The following is a 21,812-nucleotide window of genomic DNA, read 5'->3' on the forward strand; positions in this document are numbered from 1 at the left end:
GTTCAATTTGTCTTTTAAAACCTGAAACATTAGAGAGAGGCACATCATCTAGATAGTATTTACCAAACAAACTGAACCTTGGACTCAGCTCTTGTCTTCCAATGTTTACTTGTTTCCATGCCTATGATTACTGTAGTTGGAAGTGTTCCGAAAGCCTATAAAATACTCTTTTCAGCTTACCATATTTGCACCCAATAGGACATTGTGAGGCCCATTTATCATTACAATATTTAATATCCCATGAATGTATTATGGAGGGATCTCCAATACCTGCTGCTGTCCCTTCATTTCCACCAGCACCGCAACCCCTATAGATATCTATGGGGGATGCAATGCTGTCAGATTATTTCCGGAACTTGGTCCCAGCTACATATTCAGGGCCGGATTAACAATGGGGCGGGTGGAGCTACAGTTTCAGGCCCACCCATGCAAATAGGCCCACAGCATCCTTAGATAGTATTGACAGGATTTTTTTTTGTCCTCTCATCACCCCGATCATTTATCTCCCGGCTGCCTGGGCTGAAGCAGCACCCAGTCACACAGAAGTACCTCAGCCCCACGGCCGTCTGGAGCCCCACCTACTCTCAGGTCTGTCTGAAGCTCCACCCCCGGACAGGCTGAAGCATCTCAACATGCATTCTGAAGCCCCGCCCCCAAATCACCTGAAGCTCTGCCCCCTCAGATTGTTCTAGGCTCCACCACCATTCCGGGACTGGTAGTGAAAAAGAAAGGTGGCAAGGTACTGAATAGTAATGCGATCTGGGCTGTCACTCATTGGGACAGACGGGCCCCCATAGTAACATATTCCGTGACAGCCAGCCTGAGATGACATCTTTCACAGCACAGCAGACTGCAGGGCTCTGCTCTGTCTGCTGGTAGCAGCTCTGCCAGGGGGCAATGAACGGGATAAGAAGGAGTCAGCGTTTAACAAGCGGAGAGGAGAAAGAAAAAAAAAGGAGAGTGTGTGCGCGGAGTGGGAGTCCACGTGAGAAGGAGAGCAGAATCAGTGCCTGATGGTTTGTCTGGGGTGCAGGGAGAAGAGGAACCTGCCCTGGGACAGAATCCAGTGAGTGTCTTATCTATGGATTTTTTTTTATTAGAATACTGCACATTTAAGGCCTTAAACTGGGTACACACTAGACGATATGTCGCATATCTGGCACATAATGGCCAGTGTGTACCCGCTGACGATGCACGCTCCCAACGATGCAAATTAAATGCCCATCCAGTGGTGATGTCTTTCTAGACATCAGGTGGCCCATTGTGTGTGATGGGATTTAGTTATGAGACCGCCGGTCTCAATCCTGACACTATAATCCCGGCAGGAGATTTAACATAGGCATCGAAATACCGACCCCTATGTTAATCCCGATGCCGGTAACCCGACAGGACACCAGACCGATCGTCCAGCGTCGGGGGTAAGTAGCTATAAACCCGGGGATGGGGGGGTTAGGTTTAGGGACCCCCCCAGCCAGACTTAGGGTTAGGCTAGGGGAAGGGGAGGTTAGGTTTAGGCACTAGAGGGGGAGGTTAGGGTTAGGGACCCCCCCGGGAGGGTTAGGTTTAGGGAGCGGGGAGGGGGGGTAGGTTTAGAAGCTAACTGGGGGGGTTAGGGTTAGGCAATAGGGGGGAGGTTAGGGTAGGCAACCCTAAAGAGGGGGGAGAGGGGAGGGTTAGATTACTTACTTCTGCTGTCAGGATGTCCTCCGCGTCGGGCTAGCACTGTTGGGATTTGAACCGGCGGCTACACAGCCACCGACATTTCAATCCCATTCCTGTGTAACACCTACCAAATTGGCCGCTCTGTCGGCAGGACTGCTTGTCGGCCACTTCACTCCCAGAACATCGCAGGGACATGCTCCTTTTTGGAGCCCCTGTTCCTGCGGGTGCTTTTATTACATCCCAGTGCCACAATCGCATCCTGCAATGCGATCATAGGCGGTAATATCGCGCCCAGATGGTATTGCAAATACAATTATTAATATATGGGCCCCTGGATGTTTGTTTGAGTGAGAGAGTTTTTCTTACACTTTTTCCTTGCATATTATTTTAGTTATTATTATTATAATATGCATCACTGTTACATACATTCTTAATGAAACCAACCTCCATAGCTGGCTTAATGAGTTATCAACTCACTAATTAACTTATCTTTATTAGAAAAATGATCATCTGCAATTTGCCTCATTTGAACATCCTGAGGAATGGAGTAAAGAAACTCTGGCCCTGATTCAGACCCGCTCACGAGCACTGAGCGCTCGCAAGCGGGTCGATGTTGGCCAAGTGCGCATGTGCACGAGGGAGCCGGCTCCATCGTGTGCATCCACGAGACCCGCATAGCGACGGGCAAGCCGTCGCTATGGATCTCGCTACAAAGGGGGCGTGCTGTCGATGTTGAGTGACAGCACGCCCCCTTTGGTGGGCGTGCCAGGGGAATGCCTACCGTCTGGGGCCGGCCCCACTGACATCACAAATGATGTCAGTGGGAGTGCTTTTGGCTCTGATAGAGCCAAAAGCACTCCAGGGCTTGCAGCAGACGAGACCCTACCACAAGGGTCTCGTCACAAGCCCGATGGTCGCGATGGTCTTGACCATCACGACCATCTTTTTGGCTGCTCGCTATAGCTGTGGGTGGTCATCCATAGCTATGCGAGCAAAAAGAGAGGGAGGGCACTGATTCAGAGCAAGCGCTCTGAAAGAGCATCCGGCTCTGAATCAGGCCCTCTGTTCTACAAAAACACATTCTATTTTTGTTACAATTGTGAGCTTTAAATGGTGCCGAATTGAATTTGATAACCAGCATGCACACAGTGAAAACACAGCCATATTGACATTAGATAAGGATCGCAAGGTGATTGGGCAGTGCACAGGTTTGTTTACACTACCATTTAGGGAGGGCATTTGTCCTACAGTGGAGTTTAAGCTCAATACTGTCCATTAACTATTTCAGCCTAAAAGTTGAAGAAATTTAAAAATCAGCATATAAAAGATGAAGGAAAAAAAGAAACTTCATCCAATATGGGTTCCAATAAACTACCTTACATTTACTAAGTGACTAAATTATTTAGCCTACAATTGCATCACAATGTCAAGCCTAGTAATTAACTTGGAATGCTAGATATAATTGCTAAAAAAGATGATTACAGCTTAACATGGCTGATCATCTTACTTTCATTAATAGACACAAGAATTAAAGATAGGAGTGGGTGGGGCATGGTAGTTATATACATGCAATTTAGAGGCTTATAAAACCATACACAACCTGTTCCAACATTAAGTAGGAACAAGATGTTCTTCTATAACATCTCCCGTGTAACTTAAAACCCAAACAATTTATATAACATTGCCACCACTCCAGAGCTCATCAGCTAAATGGCTGTATTTCACTACTAAAGAGGTTAATCCTAATACCACCTCATTAACAAAATATAACAATTGCAATGCATATAATTAACATGTTTAAATTTTTCTTATTTCTTTTTGCCAAAATGTTTTTAATATGATTTTATGGGTTACAGATGTTTGTTTCTTTTACAACTAAAAGTGAAGTTGAACATAAATAAAAGACAAGCTGTAACAGTACCAAGTATATATGCAAACCTTCCTCTTATAGAATATGTTGACATAGCACAGCTGCCAACTGCTTATTGTTATAAATAGTGTCAGTTTTGACCCTGGATGTTTTTGTCCAAGATAATGTTCTTCTTTAATATAGTGCAACTTCAGACTTCTATTTCTCTTGTGTTGATAAAATGATCATTATATATTAGTTTTATATGTGGTCTGAAAATACATGTCACCACAACCAAGACTGCATACTTGATGATCACCAGGATGGATTCACAAGCTTACTTGGATTTTGCAAAATCCTGATCCTTAAAGTAACAAGAACCATAATAAATCATACTAGGTGATATGTGGCCAGTATTGTTGTGCAGAGTGCCACTACACTTTCTTGTCTTGTTTTCTGTCTCTCACATCTTTCTTAGAAGGACCCTGCTCCTCCAGCTGTACAGAGCTTTGCCGAGAACACTGTCAAAACACACATTGATACTGTCCCATCTATACAGTGTAAATGGCCAGCCTCTCTCCCAGTGTGTAGGACAAAGCAAAGATCTGTGTAATAACAACCGCATGACCCTATGGCCCCTCTCGCTGGCACGATTTAACAGCAGACGAAAGCTACAGCCTCAGTGCAGTGATGCTGTGTTTCCCAGTAGGGCTTCTCTGTGTAGACAGTGATAACTTTATTAGCATTTTAAATAAATATATTTGATTTCTAAACTTAGTGGTCCTTTTAAATGCATTGTCTGCATATATGATGTCATTGTTTGAGCAACAAGCTACATAGTAATAGCCACTAACTTTACAGCTAATAAATTAACCACTCTATTTTACCATTCTATAAGTGGTATGTATGGCTTTACATATATACTAGGAGATATTTTATACAAAATCAAATGGAGGAACAGCTTTAGCTATCGTTATAAGGGGATACACAAGTGGCCCCCGAAAATAATATGGGCCATACTGTATTCTTTATATAAGAAAAGACACATTATTTCTGCCTGACATGCCAAAGCATTAAATATTTTTAATATATTTCAGTTATAATATCTAAATTTTATATACTATATTATATTACACATATATGTACACGCACACGTGCATATCCGTGCGCACACACATATATATGAATCAGACATAATGGCATGGCAGAGTGGTTAGCGGTTCACAGGGTGATACATGTTTGATATGTTCTCACTTCTCCCTGTGTTCACAGTTCACATAGGCCTGTTTCCTCTCGCACTCCTAAATACAAGGTGTGGCTATTAAATAATGAGACTGGTGTTTCTCGGCCAAATATTGCTTTACAGAGAGCTGTGTAGGCCGGTACGTTGTCCTGTTGGAGGATGAAACCATTTTTCCACAACTTTGGCCTCTTTCTTCTGTTTTTTCCAGCAAAGTTGCTAGAAAATTTTTGTCGTAATGTTGAATCACTGTTGCGTCTTCCAAAATAACACCCTTGATAACAAAGAAAACAATTACCCTGGCTTTGAATTTTGATTTGCTTTGATGTGATTTGTTCATCCTTCATGATGATGGTGTTTTCCAGTGTATGGACTGACGTTTTGTCTCAGGATCGTACTGGAAGATCCATGTTTCATCACAGGTAATAACTTTGTCTAAAAAATGCGAATCCACCTGAATGTGTTCCATAATATCTGTACAAATTCACTTTCACTTTCTTTCTACTCGGCAGTGAGAAGCCTTGGAAGCATCTTAGCACAAACTTTTGTCATGTTACGATCTTGATGCAAAACAAACACTTTGTCGATGATTACCATTTCTGCTATCATTCGGATGCTGAGTTGACGGTCAATTCAAACAATTTTCTAAATTTTTTCCACATTTTCATTTGTTTTTGATGTGCAAAGCCTTCCGGGACGTTCTTCATCTTCCAAATCTTCATGACTGTTACTTTTGTGACACTCACACACAAGCACATGACATACAATCTGTCCTGTAAGCCCCGGTTAGTATACGGAAAGATCCAGTGGGCGTTTTGTTAATTTAACTGAAAATATTAAGTTAACACGTTGCTCTACTTTTGAACTAAGCATTTTTATGACGCACGGGAAAAACACAACTTCTTCGAATGCTGTGTGACAGAAAACTATCTGTGCGAGAACGGTGACACTTGCAAAACCATTTTGGGATAGCCCAAGGTCAATGTTCCCTCACTCCCTTTTAACTCATGCAGTTTGGTTTATTTTTTACAAGTACAGTCTTGTTATTTAATAGCCTCACCTCATGTACTAGTAGGATCATAGGGGTTTTAACTACATGGCTCCTAGTGTACCTTTTGGTGTTTTAAACTGTAGCCATGCAGTTCCTATGTGTCTACACTCACATGGTGAAATATACAGTAGTATGCTTATACATATGGTTTTAATGGAACACTATCATGTACATTTCTTGAGAATCTGATGTTAAGATGAACTATGGGATAATGTTGAAAGGTTAGTTTGTGCCTTGGTCTTGTTCCTTGCCTTATGGCTGTGATGCAAGCAAAGGATGCTAGCTGGCCACTACTAATGTGTTTATCACACAAACAGAGCAGCCATGCAGCACCCCCTGCTTCTAACTTGGTTGCTGTCACAGGGTAAGAAAGGCTTCTGTCATATCCTGTAAATGGCTGCTAGAATGATGATTGGTAAATGGCTCTGGTCATTAACCAATCATAGTGTGGAAGGTCTCCATACACTGATTGGAGGGTGGCTAGAGCTTTCGACCAATCACAGTGAGGGCACTGAGAAACAACGAAGAACTGCAGAGTGATTGACGTCTGATTTTTAAGGAGAGGGGGTCAGATTTATGGTCTGTTTATTAACAAGGGGGCTATACATCCATACAACTAATGAGAATACAGCAGACTGTAGCAAACTACAAAGATCTCCCAGTTAATCTAAATCAATTTAGCTAAACAAGATCATTTTAGAATATCAGAGTAAAAGTATGTTCTATGTCATTGGCACCCAAACTTTTTTGAATCACGGCGCCCTATAGTATCAGCATTTTTTCCACGGCACCCCTGGGCCTAAAGTTTCTTATTGAGAAATTCAGCAAAAACGAAATGAAGTAAATCGTGCTTATACGTCACCCTTAGGTACAGTTATGTGGTGGTTGTCAGGGCTGCGCTTCTTTTTGTCCACATATTATTTGATTGGCAGCCATTAGCATTGGTTTTGACTATCACACTGACTATAAATCATTTTTTTTTTGTATTGGACCACCAACCTGAGGCACTACATGGGAACCACTGTCCAAGTGATAGGTGGTGATAGTACTCTGGAATTGGGTATGATATGTAGACATTCAGAATGTCAGCATTCAGCATGTCTACAAGTTTAACATAATGTCAATATTTTGAATAAATGTTATGTCATTGTTTTGTTTTTTTAATATTTTGAATGTTGACAGCATGTCTACAAGTTCAACATAATGTCGACATTTGAATAAATGTTATACAGAATAAAGTCAGAATATCGATAGTACTATTTTAGCTTAAAACTAACCCTAACCCAAATTGTAGTCTAACCCTAATTGTTGGCTAAACCTAACCCTTATTGGAATTGTCCACATTGTTACTATCAACATTCACATTTTGAAAATGTTAACATTAAGCCAAAATCAACAATGCAGATGTCGGCATGTTAACTGTCTACATTTTAAACGTATCGACATCTTGAATGTCAACATTCAGAACATGTTGACACTCTGCCGGCAGGCTCCTCCCGGCTTATCTCACCACACAGAAGAGCACAGGGAGATGACTCGGAGCTGGCCTGGACGCTGGAGCAGCTGAAAGAGGAGGTACATATAGTAAGCCAAGGTCCATGGGTGCAGCGAGTGATACTTTTTATGGACTTTTGCAGTCTGTGGCTATGGGGGCAGCCTATGGAGCACTATGTGTGGCTATGGGGGCAGGTTATGGGGCTGTGTGTGTGGCTATAGGGGTAGTGTGTGTGGCTATAGCACAGGCTATGGGGCAGTGTGTGTGGCTGTGGGGGCAAGCTATGGGGCAGTGTGTGTGTGTGTGGTGCCTAAGGAAATACTTGCCCTGGGCTCCACTTGATCTAGAACCGGCCCTGACTACAAGCAATAATAAGTACTTCAACGATATCAAACAGCACTGTCTAATAGGACCAACAAATTCATAATTACTTATTGCAATATAATTGACACATATTCCAGAAACACTCCGTTGTGTTTGAGTCCTATTTGCGCTAAGATAATGTCTAGCCACATTACCATCAATAGAATCTGTGAATCTCATGTCGTGTAGCATGGCATACAGGGGTCTATGCACTAAGCTTTGGATGGAGATAAAGTGAACGAAGATAAAGTACCAACCAACCAGCTCCTTACTTTCATTTTTCAAACACAGCCTGTGATATGGCAGTTACGAGCTGATTGGCTGGTACTTTATCTCCGTTCACTTTATCTCCATCCAAGGATTATTAAATAGACCCCACAGTTATGAGCAGCACGCATCAGAGACTGAACAACAACGGTCCTAAGAATATGTTAAGGAAGTAATTGAGGATTAATCTATGCGATAACATTGGTATAAATAACCAAGTCTATAATCTTGAAAACAGAAACAGATAACAATACACCAAAGTAATAGAAAACATGCTGTCTCCTCACAGTAGAGAAGTTGTTAGCATGGATAAAATCATCTAATCTAAAATAGCTTGCCATCAATGAATCTATAACTTTCATACACACTATATATTTATTTATATATATACATATATAGACAAGTTATTTAGATATGGGGCCTGTCCACTAGGCGATCTGAAAGACTGAATGTCTAGCGTTCAGACCTTCAGGTCGCCGAGGCGCGGTGACCACACTGAACGGCGTTCACTGAGCGTCTTTCAGTGCAGGACCTCCTATCTCGGAACATGGGGAACCTGACGAGCGTCGTCAGGTTGATGGGTATGTTCAGTAGATAGTTGGGGTCGACAAGGACCCAGCGTGCACGCGCATCGGTGGTCCTTGCTGGCTATCCATTACCCGACTTTGTGAACAATGCTACCAAAACCTCCTGGTTTTGGTCGGATTGTTCACAAAGTCTGGTAATGGATAGACCCATTAAGAGGGTTTTTTAAAATTATGTAGATGTAAATTATTTTCTTTAGCTAAGCAATTTATTATATAAATATTTTTAGTAATTTTTCCACAGGTACTTTACCTACAGATAATAATTTTTATATTTCACTGTGTTGATTTACATAATGTGATCTAACCATTGACACACAAGGTGAGATGTATCAAACTTTCAAACTATATTACTACATTTACACATATTCCTGGAAAGAAATATATCTCCATCTCCTCGTAGTGCTGCCAGACAAAGTAGTGGCCACAGTACTGGAGGAGTAAAAGATGTACATTTTTACATGTGAAGCTGCTGCTCATCCATGTAAGTGATGGGATGAGCATGTGGTACTAGGCCATGAAGTCTGAGAGACAGGAACAGAACAAGCCACAATCTTCCTTTCTATTGTTTACCCAAAGTAAGAAGTAGGGAGGGGAACACAGTTCCTTAGGTGGGGTGGTGGGAGGGCAAATCTGTGGCATTGATGGCATCCAGCATACTTGCTATTTGCTTGCTATGTGCTAATTACGATTACTTGAATCTTTAATCTTTGAATCATTTACATATGCAAATTATTTTACCTATAATCCATTCTGGTTGTATATGATGCAATGTTTGTACTAACTGCCTGTGCGGTTGACCTTAAGATTCAAAGATGGTGATTAGTATATAGTAACTACTATAAATGAAAACATATATTTGAAAAATAAATGAAAAAACATTATATAGTCTCCCTAATCCTAATAGTAACATGTCAAGATTACATATTTGTAGGAGGGCGCAAAATGATAGTTTGCAGGGGGGCTGCTGAACATCCTAGCACTGGCTCTGGTTGTAGGCAACTTTGAAATTGATGCAAAGTGAATGCTTTTCAGAAAGTGTTTGTTTAAAGGTATATTGCTTAAATTTTTTTTGTACTATCTACATTAAAGTGCAATTATCAGTTTTTAAGTACGCATGTGGAATGCTTTGCCTTCTATTAACATTTGTGTACATAAGTCCTTACAAAACTGCGTGGAAACCATTTTGCCTTGAGTATGTGTCTATATACTTAGTTGCTTGTGTTGGAAGCTTGCCAGTATTATTACATATTATTGTTACATATTATTGCCTGGCATTACTTAGACGAGGATGCAGGAAGCATAGAAGGGACAGACCTGAGACTCCCCAGCTGCCAGCTCCACCCACTCAGAATTGGGTCACTGGGACATTGTCATGTGCCCAGCAGGGAAGCAGGCAGGCTCCTCCATAGACACAAAACAAGACACCAGGAAGAGACTACACAAACACAGTGCTCATTTCTTTACCAAAGATCAGCTACAACAGCTCTGATTGGACTCGGAGGCTTGAGGATGCTAAATGCCAAGAGTAGGGAAAAGAGGACAAGTCCAATATTAGAGACCACCAAGAAAGTATATATTAGGTAACATTTTGGCAGGAAGGTATAGTTTATGTAAATTGCAGATAATGGTTCTCGCAGAGGGGAACCTGCTGATTCAGGCTAAACAGACTTGAACTTTTTGTACATAATAGAACCAAGTAAAAACACAAATAAACTAGTGACATTAGAGATTCCAAAGGACCGGTGCTGGTCTGTAATTGGGGGATGGTGTAGGATGTAACCGTAGGCACAGGGAAGGATAAAAGGTTCCTAGAATTCCCCCCACAAATGAAACATACGGTTTACAATATAAGCAATGGATAGGATGTAGTCATTATAGTAACACAGGACTATACAAACCAATTTCTATTTGAAAGGTGGTGTGAAGAGATTGGCAAATGGATGAGTTAGTTGGAGGGTTGTGTGAATGAATGGAAAGGATGTTAGAGCCATGAAATGGAAAATGGGAAAACAAAAGACTGACTAACAGAGGTAACCCTGATATCTGATGACATTTGAATGACGTCCCATAGCTTTAGACCAAAACTTCAGAAATGAAAGACTTTATACTAAAATGATATACAAGGTAACAGAATGTGGCCCTTTGTGCAGTTTCATATACTTACCCTATATAGGAAAAAAAAGTCCCACTCTGTAAGCAGATTTCATATCTGACTGTAAATTGATACATTGCACAGCCTGGCTAACCGGGATGTCTATTCCGAAACTCCTCTGTAACCATCCTGTAACAACTCATCACCAACAGCCATCTGTAACTCTGAGCAATAACAATAGGGTGGCAATTCATGTATAAAATGGCAAGATCAAAGAACCCTTAAATAGTACGTGTATAGAGAAATATCCGTACCTCTCATTGTTGATATGAATTTCAGGATGGTTCAAACATTAATAATATGATGGTCTTGAAAGTGATGTTGAATCCCTCTGTTCCGTAATAGTTGGTTAGTGATTTTTCATGCTATACCGGAGTAGAATTCAATCCTCTTGTAATTGCCAATTTAATGCTTTGACAGCGGCCATTTATTCTTTGGTCTTGTTAGTTGTTGCAGGATCCTAGGTCCTCTTGCTTAGCGGTGTATTCCGGTGGTAGATGGTCTCCGGGCTGCTGTACTTAACATTCCCCAATTTAAAAAATAAATAAATAAAACTAAGGTGTGAAGAGGTGATGTTTCAGGACACTGCAGGTTAATGTTCTAAATAAAGTACCAATGGTAAATATATGCTGGGTTATTACGCTGTGTTTTTTAAAGGACTGTAGGACACCCCTATACAGAAAATACTCAGAACCGGTTACTCTCCAGATGTTTTGATCGGTGACTATGAAACCCCCGTGAATCGGCGATCCCTGTATAACACTTTCAGATCATCAGTGCTGTATTAACAAGCCTGATCTCTGTACCGGATAATCAGGATTTGCAGAACGGGCGCTGCACGTACACTCGGTTCCTAGATCTCTTTATAATAGTCCGGATGCTTTTCTCTCTCCGATCCAATCTGCTGCTGCCAAACTAGTTCTTTTCCCCAGCATGTGCCAATTCACATGACATATCCAACGGTGGCACGCCCCATTGTCTCTGAGAGACGCCCCCCATTCCCTTGTTTAGGCAAGGGCCGACCCTTTCATTGACGCACAGTCACACCCCCTATCAGCTGACAGTCCAGCGTGTTAGCATGCTGCCTGAGGAAAACAAACGCCACATATTAAAGAGACTGCTTGCTTGCACAGAGTAAGAACTCCCCGGCAGTATGTATTTGTATGCTTTTTAAGCAGCTATCACTGTTTTTCGAAAACAATATTCAGAGTTCTGTTCCATGACAATATTCTCAAAGCAAAATTGATTTTTTTGTATTTTCTATGATGCTCAATTATGGCAAAGGTAGGCAACTTGTGACACACTAGCTGCTGTGGAACTACACATCCCAGCATGCTCTACCTATCACAGTTCTAGCATACCATAGCAGCAACACTCAAGTGCATCCTAGCAGGGCCGGCTGAGGCATGTTCGACAAGTGCAGTTGAACAGGGGCGCCACCCCATAGAGGACAGACCCCTCCCAACCATCCCGATTTTCACCGAGACAGTCCCGTTTTTCACACCCGCATGCTGAAGTGTCCTGCTGATGGTCGGGAGGTTGGGCATCCCCACCGCCGCAACTGTGCGATGGTGCCGGCCCCGGAAAAGAGAAATGGATGCCGCGCGCATGTGCACAGCATCCATTCAGTACAGTGAGAGGGCTGGGGGCAGCACAACTACTGAAGGAATGCTGGGCTCGCCCTCAGTCTGACGTTAAATGGGAGGTGTGCCGTACGGGCAGGCCTCCAGTTAGTGTCACTTCGGGTGCGTGACCTATGGTAATTAGGTCATGCCCCTTTTTGGCCGCACAGGGTGAGGGGGCATCAGAGTCCCTCTCCGCACAGGGTGCGGCAACACCTGGAGCTGGCCCTGTATTCTAGGAGATGTGTGGTACCCCTAGAGTGTTGCTGTCCAGTTGATAAAAAAATGCAGTTAAAATATGTAAATCCATATATGTACACTAAACTGAACATATATATATGTATATATATATGCCTTGTATTTTAATGACAGGCTAGTTGATGTATTTATATGGGTAGGAGCTGAAGGCTACCAATATATATATATAGTCATGTTGTTTTATTTATAAAAAATTCAAGCACTGTTTGCTATGTACATACAGTGCCTCATGATATATATACCGTATATTTGAACATGTTAACCCCCTCAAGGGGAGCAAATGGAGCCGGCTGCCCTTGCTGGACACTGAGACTGATAGGCACGTGCTAGGGGCAGCCTATGTAGCCACTGCACGGAGGGGGAAAAAGAGAGCCCATAGAGGGCTATTTACGGAGCAGCAGAGCGGCGCAAGCGGTCGACGGGAGCTATCAGAGCCAAAATCACTCACACTGACATCATAACTGATGTCAGTGGGGCCGGACTCAGACGGTAGGCGTTCCCATGGGAACGCCTCCGTCTGGCAGCCACGCCCCCGGCACGCCCACCAATGGCGGCATGCTGTCAATCAACATCGACAGCACGCCCCCTTTGGTGCGAGACCCGGAGCGACGGAGAGCCCGTCGCTATCCGGGTCTCGCGCATGCGCACGATGGAGCTCCCTCTGTCGTGCGCATGTGCAGTGGGGCAACATCGACCCGCTTGCGAGCATCCTTTGAAAGTCAGCAGTGAATACTTCACCTACTGCTTGTGTCCCTGCAAAATACCTTGTCCATATAACAGAGTGGTATCTGTAAAGAACATTAAGACCAATGAACTATGATAAGTGTAGCTAGGAGAGTTTGCTAGCGTTAACCCTAATCATAGGCAAACGCAGGGGGGGTTTCCATATGCCTGTAATCCCCCCTCCCCAGCCCACACCATGACCACAATAGAAATAGTAATATAATAGATTGTTACTAGTGCTGCATGTTCTTCTCAGTATCACAAATGAAATGATTAGCACCACCTGTGGATCTTTTAACATGTATCAGTCAGTAATAAATAACTTGTGCACCAACTAGAAGATCTGGTAAACATTCACTGTTAGAGATGCACTGCTTTAGAGCCCAATATGTACATATATGTCCAGGGCAGTGCTAGGTTCTTCTGCTGCGCCTCCAGGCTCCCGGACTTTCTCCAATAGTCTGGAATAGTGCCCACATCTAAAATAAATACATTCAGCTCAGGCAGGATGGCCCTACTGGCGCATCTAATGGCTTATGGTGATCACTGGTCCTGAATATGCTGGAATTAATACACACAATACACTTTGTATGACGCTTATTAAAGCTGGTTAAGTACTAATTCTGTCCTCTTCATTGACAGGCCACACTCACTCAAATAATTAAGCATTTGGAAACCCCCCTCTGGAAATCCTGCGTTTGCCACTGCTAATAGAGCCTACTCAGCTACCCTCCAGCTGCTTCTAAAATGAAATACTGTAGGGTTGTACTGAACCTAATTTTCTAGTCAGCTAACAACATCATTCTAAAGAGCAGGCAGAGAGGATTACAATTTGAACTTCATGATAAATTAACTTTACCCGTTTAGGACACAACTGTACAGGATTTTACATAAGTAAAGGATATTTTGACTCTTTCTTCACAAATTAGCCAGCAACCCGGGCAACGTAAAATTATTAACTACTAAACAGATAACCTATTGCATGCAAGGGTAGAATTAGAGACTGAGATCTGCTGTATTTGCTTGGTGCACCAAGTAGCTGATAGTCATAATTCTTCATTTAAGCTAAAGTATACGTCAGTGTTGTGATATGCTTGTTCGTGTTTAACCCATTACTTCCATAAGTGGGTCGAGTATCCTGTGTTCCAGAGTAATAAATATAACACGGACCGGAGTATATTTCATTCTCTCAGAAAAGTGTCCATTACATTGTTATTGAAATGTTTTAACATATTGTATTGTATCTTATTGTTACCATTATCTGTTCCATCGTATCCATTTGCCCTTGTTTGAGAATTTGAGAATAAATTTGCTTTAAAACTGAAAGTGAGCCAATATCTTGAGAGTCGGAGCCTTACTACCATTGAACAGATCTACCAACAAGCTGGTAAGCAAATTGATTGAAAGAAAACGCATCACACTACGCAACTTCAGTTCTAACATTCTAAGTGTTTATTAAATTTTTGGCGTCACACGAACAGGACGAACAAAAAGAAAAATGTCAGAACCCCAGAATTCGGCATCTACTCCAGGCAGGAGACTATTACCTGCCTCACCAAGTCAGAAACATTCATCGTCATCCAATGCATCACCTAGCGGAGCAATGCCATCCACACTGGTGTCGCCCATCACAATGCCATATTATTTCGGGGCCCCTTGGCTACCAACCTATAGTGGAGATAGTATGGGAGAAGAAGGAACAACCTTATTAGAATTTAAAAAGAAGATCAAAGGTATGTTCCGCTTATACCCTGTGAGTGAGCAGCAACAAGTAGAAATACTAATCGGCCAACTCAAGGGAGCTGCTCTTAGAGAAGTCTCGTCGTGGCCACGGGTGGAACGACAGAAGGTGTCACAGATATTAGAACGACTGTCCAACACCTTTGAAACTAAGACAGTTTCAGAATTAAAAATGAAATTCTACGGCCGACACCAAAAGATGGGCAAAACCCTTCGAGATTATGCCTTAAGCCTCCAAGAGGCTTTAAAAGCCATCCAAGCCATTGATCATCAGGAAAATGTTGATGAAACCCTGGTTTCCCAATTTATTGAGGGCGCAAATAAGGAAAGTGTCCGTAGTGAATTGCGGATGTTAAGGATGCAACTTGATGATACCTTTTTGGACTTTAAAGAGGCCGCTATTAAAGTGATAGGAAAAAGTGCAAGGCAAGGAGTTGCATTCCCCGAAATGCCAGGGTACTCAGACACATCCTATTCAACGAGGGATGAAAACAGCCCTGGGAGAGATCCCATTGGACAAAGTGTTCAACTACCAGCTCGAGACCCCATACAAGCTCTAAAGGGACAATTGGCGGAAATAACCATGGAATTATCAGAAATGCGCAAAGAAATGTGACAATTAAAGCAGCCAAGAAATATCTCTCCCCCTCGAGTACGATGGAACTCGGATTGGAGATCAACCAGGAATGACGGGTGGAAAACCACTAGAGGAAGTGGAAGAAGACCCACCAATAGATTTGACTCTCAAGGAAGACCCATTTGCAGAAGGTGTGAGAGAAGTGGACATATCGCAAGGAACTGTGATCGCACAGAGTCTTTAAACTCCGAGACCCCGAGGATGGAGGCCGGCCAGGGAGAGCCGGCGGAGTAGATCCTCATCCGGAAGAATGGTGGCCCCAATATGTAGGATCGTGTCCCACTATCCCCATCTTGATCAATGGCATACAAACATTTGCCATGCTGGATACCGGGTCGCAGATCACCACTATACAGCTCGCTAAGTTCAACCAACACTGGGGGGATGGACAATTGTTATTACAAACTCCGTCATGGCTACAGCTAATTGCCAGTAATAGCCTAGGTATCTCCTATGTCGGGTATTGGGAGACCGATGTGCAAATTGGAAAGACCTCTCTTGTTCGACAAGGCTGTCTGGTAACCGAAACCAGTGATGCAAAAGTAGCACCTGTTATACTAGGGATGAACATCCTCCAGCAATGTCCAGAGGAATTGGTCTCTATATTAAGAGGAGAAATGTCTCAGGCAGTCTTACCCGCATGACAAACTCTACAGGAAACTGTCAAGGTCATCCAAGGTCACCAAAAATTGGCACAGAATCCCGGTGCTATTGGCAAAGTCAGAATTACAGACAGTAAACCTATTAAACTCCAGCCAAACTCAGAGACCATAGTGTGGGGAAAAACCTGCCACGGCCCCAGCGGACAGGATTTCGGGGCTTTCATTGAACTAAGTGTCATTTTCGCTAGTTGCGACGTCTTGGTGGCAAGTGCTCTAGTGACTATATGGTAGAGTACCCATACGAATTCTGAACCCTCATAACTGCCAAGTTAAATTATACCGGAACCAACCTATGGCTAAACTGATGTGGACTACTTTCCAGAATGTCGTTAGCCTCAGTTTTAATGTCCATCAGAAGGAGTTAATGGCTTCTACCAAGGTCGAACCCGAAACTGAAAAGGCATGGTGGGATGAACTCCAAATAGGGGATAGTGGCACCTCTGAAGAACATCGACTGGGAGCTCTTAACCTAGCCAGGGAGAATTCAGAGGCTTTTAGCCAGGATCCAACTGACCTCGGAGTGGTGACAGAGATTCAACATCATATAATCACAGGAGATTATCCACCTGTAAAAGAGCGGCATCGACCACTGACTCCAGGTTTATATCAAACCGTGCGGAAGCTGTTGGAGGACATGAGAGCTTTTGGCATTATCCAAGAAAGTCATAGCCCATGGGCAGCTCCGATGGTCTTGGTATGCAAAAAGGATGGCCAACTCCTTTTTTGCATCGATTATAGAAAACTAAATAATCTAACACATAAGGATGCCTACCCTCTCCCTCGGATCGAGGAATCTCTCACTGCACTAAATTCTGCCCAGTATTTTTCTACTTTGGACCTCACAAGCGGATACTGGCAGATCCAAATGGCAGAAGAAGACAGAGAAAAACAGCTTTCATCACCCCTATGGGGTTGTTTGAGTTCCTGAGGATTCCGTCCGGGCTTTGTAATGCCCCCGCCACATTTCAGAGAATGATGGAACATTGTCTTGGTCACCAGAACTTTGAAACTGTCTTACTCTATTTAGACAACATCATTATCTTTTCCCGAACATATACCGACCATCTTCAACACCTCCAAGAGGTTTTCCAACAATTGATCAAATACGGCCTTAAGTTGAGACCTTCCAAATGTTACCTCCTCAAACCTCAAGTGCAATACCTGGGTAATATCGTGAGCTCAGCTGCAGTGTCCCCAGATCTGGAGAAGATTAAGGCCATGGCGGAGTGGCCTGAGCCTAAAACGGTGAAAGCTCTACGCCGATTTCTGGGATTCATTGGGTATTATAAGAGATTCATTCAAAATTTTGCTCACATTGCAGCGCCACTTCTGGAGGTACTTCGAGGGATCTCCCGAGATCACTACAAGAGAAAGATCACTATCTCATGGACAATGGAGCAACAAGCTGCATTGTACCAGCTTAAAAGGATTCTGACTGAGGCCCCTCTGTTGGCATACCCGGACTATAGCAAACCATTCCGTCTCTATACTGATGCCAGCAAACGAGGATTGGGTGCTGTACTGTCTCAAGTACAAGATGGCAGAGAATGCGTAATAGCATATGCCAGCAGAAGCTTGAGAAAGACCGAGAGAAACGACGAAAATTACAGTGCCTTTAAACTGGAATTCCTAGCTCTGGTGTGGGCAGTCACCGAAAAATTCAGAGATTATCTAGCTACAACTCCCTTCATTGCATATACTGACAGTAACCCCCTGGCACATCAGTCCACTGCAAAACTGGGAGCTCTGGAACAAAAATGGTCCTCCCATCTCGCCAACTATAATTATCGGATCCAATATCGGAGTGGCCGCAGTAACTTTAATGCCGATGCCTTATCGCGAATTCCTGGTGAAGCGGAAGAATTCATAGAAGATGATCCTTGGGAAGAAATAGAAATCCCAAACTTCAATTTACCTGGAAGAGTTTCAAAGCAAAATGCATTAACCGTAGGTACAACAGAAGACAGTTCACCAGAAACGACTGAAAGTGAACATGAGTGGGCACGATGGCAAGATGAACATCCCTCCTTCCAGAGATTAAAAAGGATGATGCTTACGCAACAAGGCATGACTAAGTCAGAAGACAAGCAGCAGAGCCTGAATTGGTCCAATTGTGGCGACAAACAGAAAAATTAGGGATTCATGGAGATACAATTGTCCAACAAAGTACCGATCCAAAAGCCCATTCCCTGATCACGCAAATTGTGGTGCTGAAATCAAAAGTCAACCGGGTGTTAAAAGCTTACCATAATGACTTGGGCCATTTTGGGTGCCAGAAGACCGATGCGAATCTCCGGACCAGATTTTACTGGAACAACCTCCGGAAAGATGTGGAAAATTGGTGTAAACGTTGTTCCATTTGCAGTGCTCGCCAACCCCCTGTCCATGACCAGAAAGCACCTCTCCATCCAATTATCAGTCGGCAACCCCTAGAGGTGGTGTCCATCGGTCATGTAAAACTGGAAACAAGTCGATTGGGATACCAGTACGCCCTCACAATGCTGGATCATTACACCAAATTTGCAGTCATCCTCCCCATTCGGGATCTCTCCGCCAAAACCATAGCAGAGCCTTTGTCCATCCTTATGGATACCCCTGTAAAATCCTAACGGATCAAGGCCCCGCTTTTGAATCCCAGTTGTTCAAGGAGCTGTGTGTGCTATATGGATGCAAAAAGATGCGCACCACCGCTTATCATCCCCAAGGGAATGGAGCTTGTGAGAGGATGAATGGGACTGTGATTAATATGTTACGAGCTCTTCCGACACTACAAAGACAAGAGTGGCCCACCTTGTTGGCCGAACTAATGTATATATATAACAACACTGTCCATTGTACCACCGGATACACTCCTTACTATCTGCTCTTTGGGCAACCTGGAAAATTACCAGTTGATCTCCAATTAAATGTACTTGAGACCCTCAGTTTGGATACATATCCCAGAACCGAATGGGTCCAAGAGCATCAAAACCGGCTAAAAACAGCTCAGGCATTGATGGATCAACACATGGAGGTCGAGAGGAAGCGACAGCAGGAATACTACAATTTGAAAGCACATGCTAAACCTTTGAAAGTGGGAGATAGAGTATGAAAAAAAACAATCAGTGGCATAGCAAGCTGGATTCAAGATGGGAAACCATTCTATACAAAGTAACTGAAATCCCTAATGCCGAGATTCCGACTTATAAAATTAGTCAAGAGAATGGGTCCCTGGAAAAATTAGTTCATCGAGACCAACTGAAACTCTCTCAAGGCTCGGGAAGTGAGCCAGAAACAAATCCTAAAAAGGTGTCACCTGTTCTAGGAAATTAAGCTGAATCACAGCCAGGTGATACCCTGAAACTGATGATGAGCATGTACTGGCCAGTATTTCATGGTCGTCTACACCCCGTAGTGGGAGAACCAGGGGAAAGTGACCAACCTGAAACCGTAAATGAAGACATGTTTGCCATTCCTGAACTCAGAAGGTCTACCAGAGCTACCAAGGGAATACTTCCCATCCGGTACAGGCAATAAACTGTCTAGTAACTGTTGTAGTTGCTAAAAGAATTGAATTAGATTGTTGACAATGTAATCATTGATAGTAGCAAAAATGACTGGCGAGCTCCATACAATTGTTATAGTGTATCTAAGAAATGGTTATAAATACAGTTTGGTAGATGCATGCAGACATGCATCATTCTAGCGGGGAGGAATGTGGTACCCCTAGAGTGTTGCTGTCCAGTTGATAAAAAATGCAGTTAAAATATGTAAATCCATATATGTACACTAAACTGAACATATATATATATGCCTTGTATTTTAATGACAGGCTAGTTGATGTATTTATATGGGTAGGAGCTGAAGGCTACCAATATATATATAGTCATGTTGTTTTATTTATAAAAAAATTCAAGCACTGTTTGCTATGTACATACAGTGCCTCATGATATATATACCGTATATTTGAACATGTTAACCCCCTCAAGGGGAGCAAATGGAGCCGGCTGCCCTTGCTGGACACTGAGACTGATGGGCACGTGCTAGGGACAGCCTATGTAGCCACTGCACGGAGGGGGGGAAAAGAGCCCATAGAGGGCTATTTACGGAGCAGCAGAGCGGCGCAAGCGGTCGGCGGGAAGCTGACCCGTGCGTGACCATTGGTATATAAGAAGATACCCGCGGGGACTGCCAGGTAGTGTGTACCTGAGGTAAGCCAGTGCGGGAAAAGCGCTGCGCTTACCAATGAGAGCGAGGGGTTAACGGAGCCCTGAATAATAAGCTGGACTCACCGGGAGCTTCAGTGCTGATCCGCGGTCCTCTGGGTGCTGAGGGCTGCGACCGGAGCTACCGAGCGGCAAGTGGGCACTGTTGGAGGAAGTCGCGTCATCCTGGGGCCGCCTCTGGGCCTGCCCTGCTGAGAGACTGACAGCCGAGGAGCGGAGAGGACTGCTGTGGGGCGTTGATAGGAGGAAGCGGCCTCAGCAGCGGGGCCGCCCTGTTTCCTTCCCCTACCAATTGACTGGCAGCCCGTCTAGCAAGTGTTGGGGGCTGAGGTGCGGCTTCACAGGACGGAGGCAAGACGGAGACGGAGCAGTGAGTAACTAATCCAGCCCCCGTTATTGTAACTTTCACCCACCTGTTAAAGTCAGTTCCCAGCATCCAGTAACAGTAGCAGAGGAAAGTTTATAGACTTAAGTGCAGCAGTGCAAACAAGCTACATAGGGCCTCATTCAGAGGCAGTCGGAGGATGCAAGCGGTCGCTCAGAAACTGGGCGGCCACTTGCATCCTGACTGCCCGCCTCTGTTGCGGTCGTTGGGCTGCCACCCCCCCGGCCCGCCTTCCAAACGGGGCGAGCTGTCAATCAACATCGACAGCTCCCCCCCTTTGGAAAGAGACCTGCTACGACTGGCGCTGTCGGTCATAGCGGGACTCACGCATGCGCACGAGGGAGCCGGCTCCCTCGTGCGCATGCGCACTGGCAAAACATTGAGGCGGCCATGCGGTCGGAGACCGTACGGCCGCCTCTGAATAAGGTCCATAGTTCCGTAAGAAAGCCAAGCTAATTGATCACAAAAGTGGCACAGTTTATGTGAGGAGGCAGTTTGAATAAAGGTCAATCAGCAGCTTGCAATCTATCTCTTCAAGTGATATTTACCGCAAAGCAAAAGTTTATATTGTAACCATTTACAAAGGATCAGAGTGCACAAGAAAGTCAGCAGTGTATTCTTCACCTACTACTTGTGTCCCTGCAAAATACCCTGTCCATATAACAGAGTGGTATCTGTAAAGAACATTTAGACCAATGAACTATGATAAGTGTAGCTAGGAGAGTTTGCTACCGTTAACCCTAATAGAGCCTACTCAGCTACCCGCCAGCTGCTTGTAAAAAGTAGTGAAATACTGTAGGGTTGTACTGAACCTAATTTTCTAGTCAGCTAACAACATCATTCTAAAGAGCAGGCAGAGAGGATTACAATTTGAACTTCATGATAAATTAACTTTACCCGTTTAGGACACAACT

At 43.7% G+C, this 21,812-nt stretch overlaps 1 protein-coding gene across 2 annotated transcripts in view; it reads right to left on the minus strand.

The window, feature by feature from the left end:
• The window catches only part of LOC148481812 (nuclear receptor ROR-beta-like), a 94,280-nt gene extending 82,712 nt beyond the window's left edge, over window positions 1-11,568 (minus strand). For both annotated transcript variants that reach the window (XM_088452948.1, XM_088452947.1), the window contains exon 1: window positions 10,921-11,568. In XM_088452948.1, the coding sequence (XP_088309074.1) occupies window positions 10,921-10,927 (7 nt within the window). In that variant the 5' untranslated portion in view covers window positions 10,928-11,568. The remainder of the gene's footprint in view (window positions 1-10,920) is intronic.
• Between the last annotated feature and the right edge of the window lie 10,244 nt (window positions 11,569-21,812).

This window comes from Taudactylus pleione, unplaced genomic scaffold (assembly GCF_031769625.1).
Source record: "Taudactylus pleione unplaced genomic scaffold, aTauple2 ptg000560l, whole genome shotgun sequence".
NCBI lineage: Eukaryota > Metazoa > Chordata > Amphibia > Anura > Myobatrachidae > Taudactylus > Taudactylus pleione.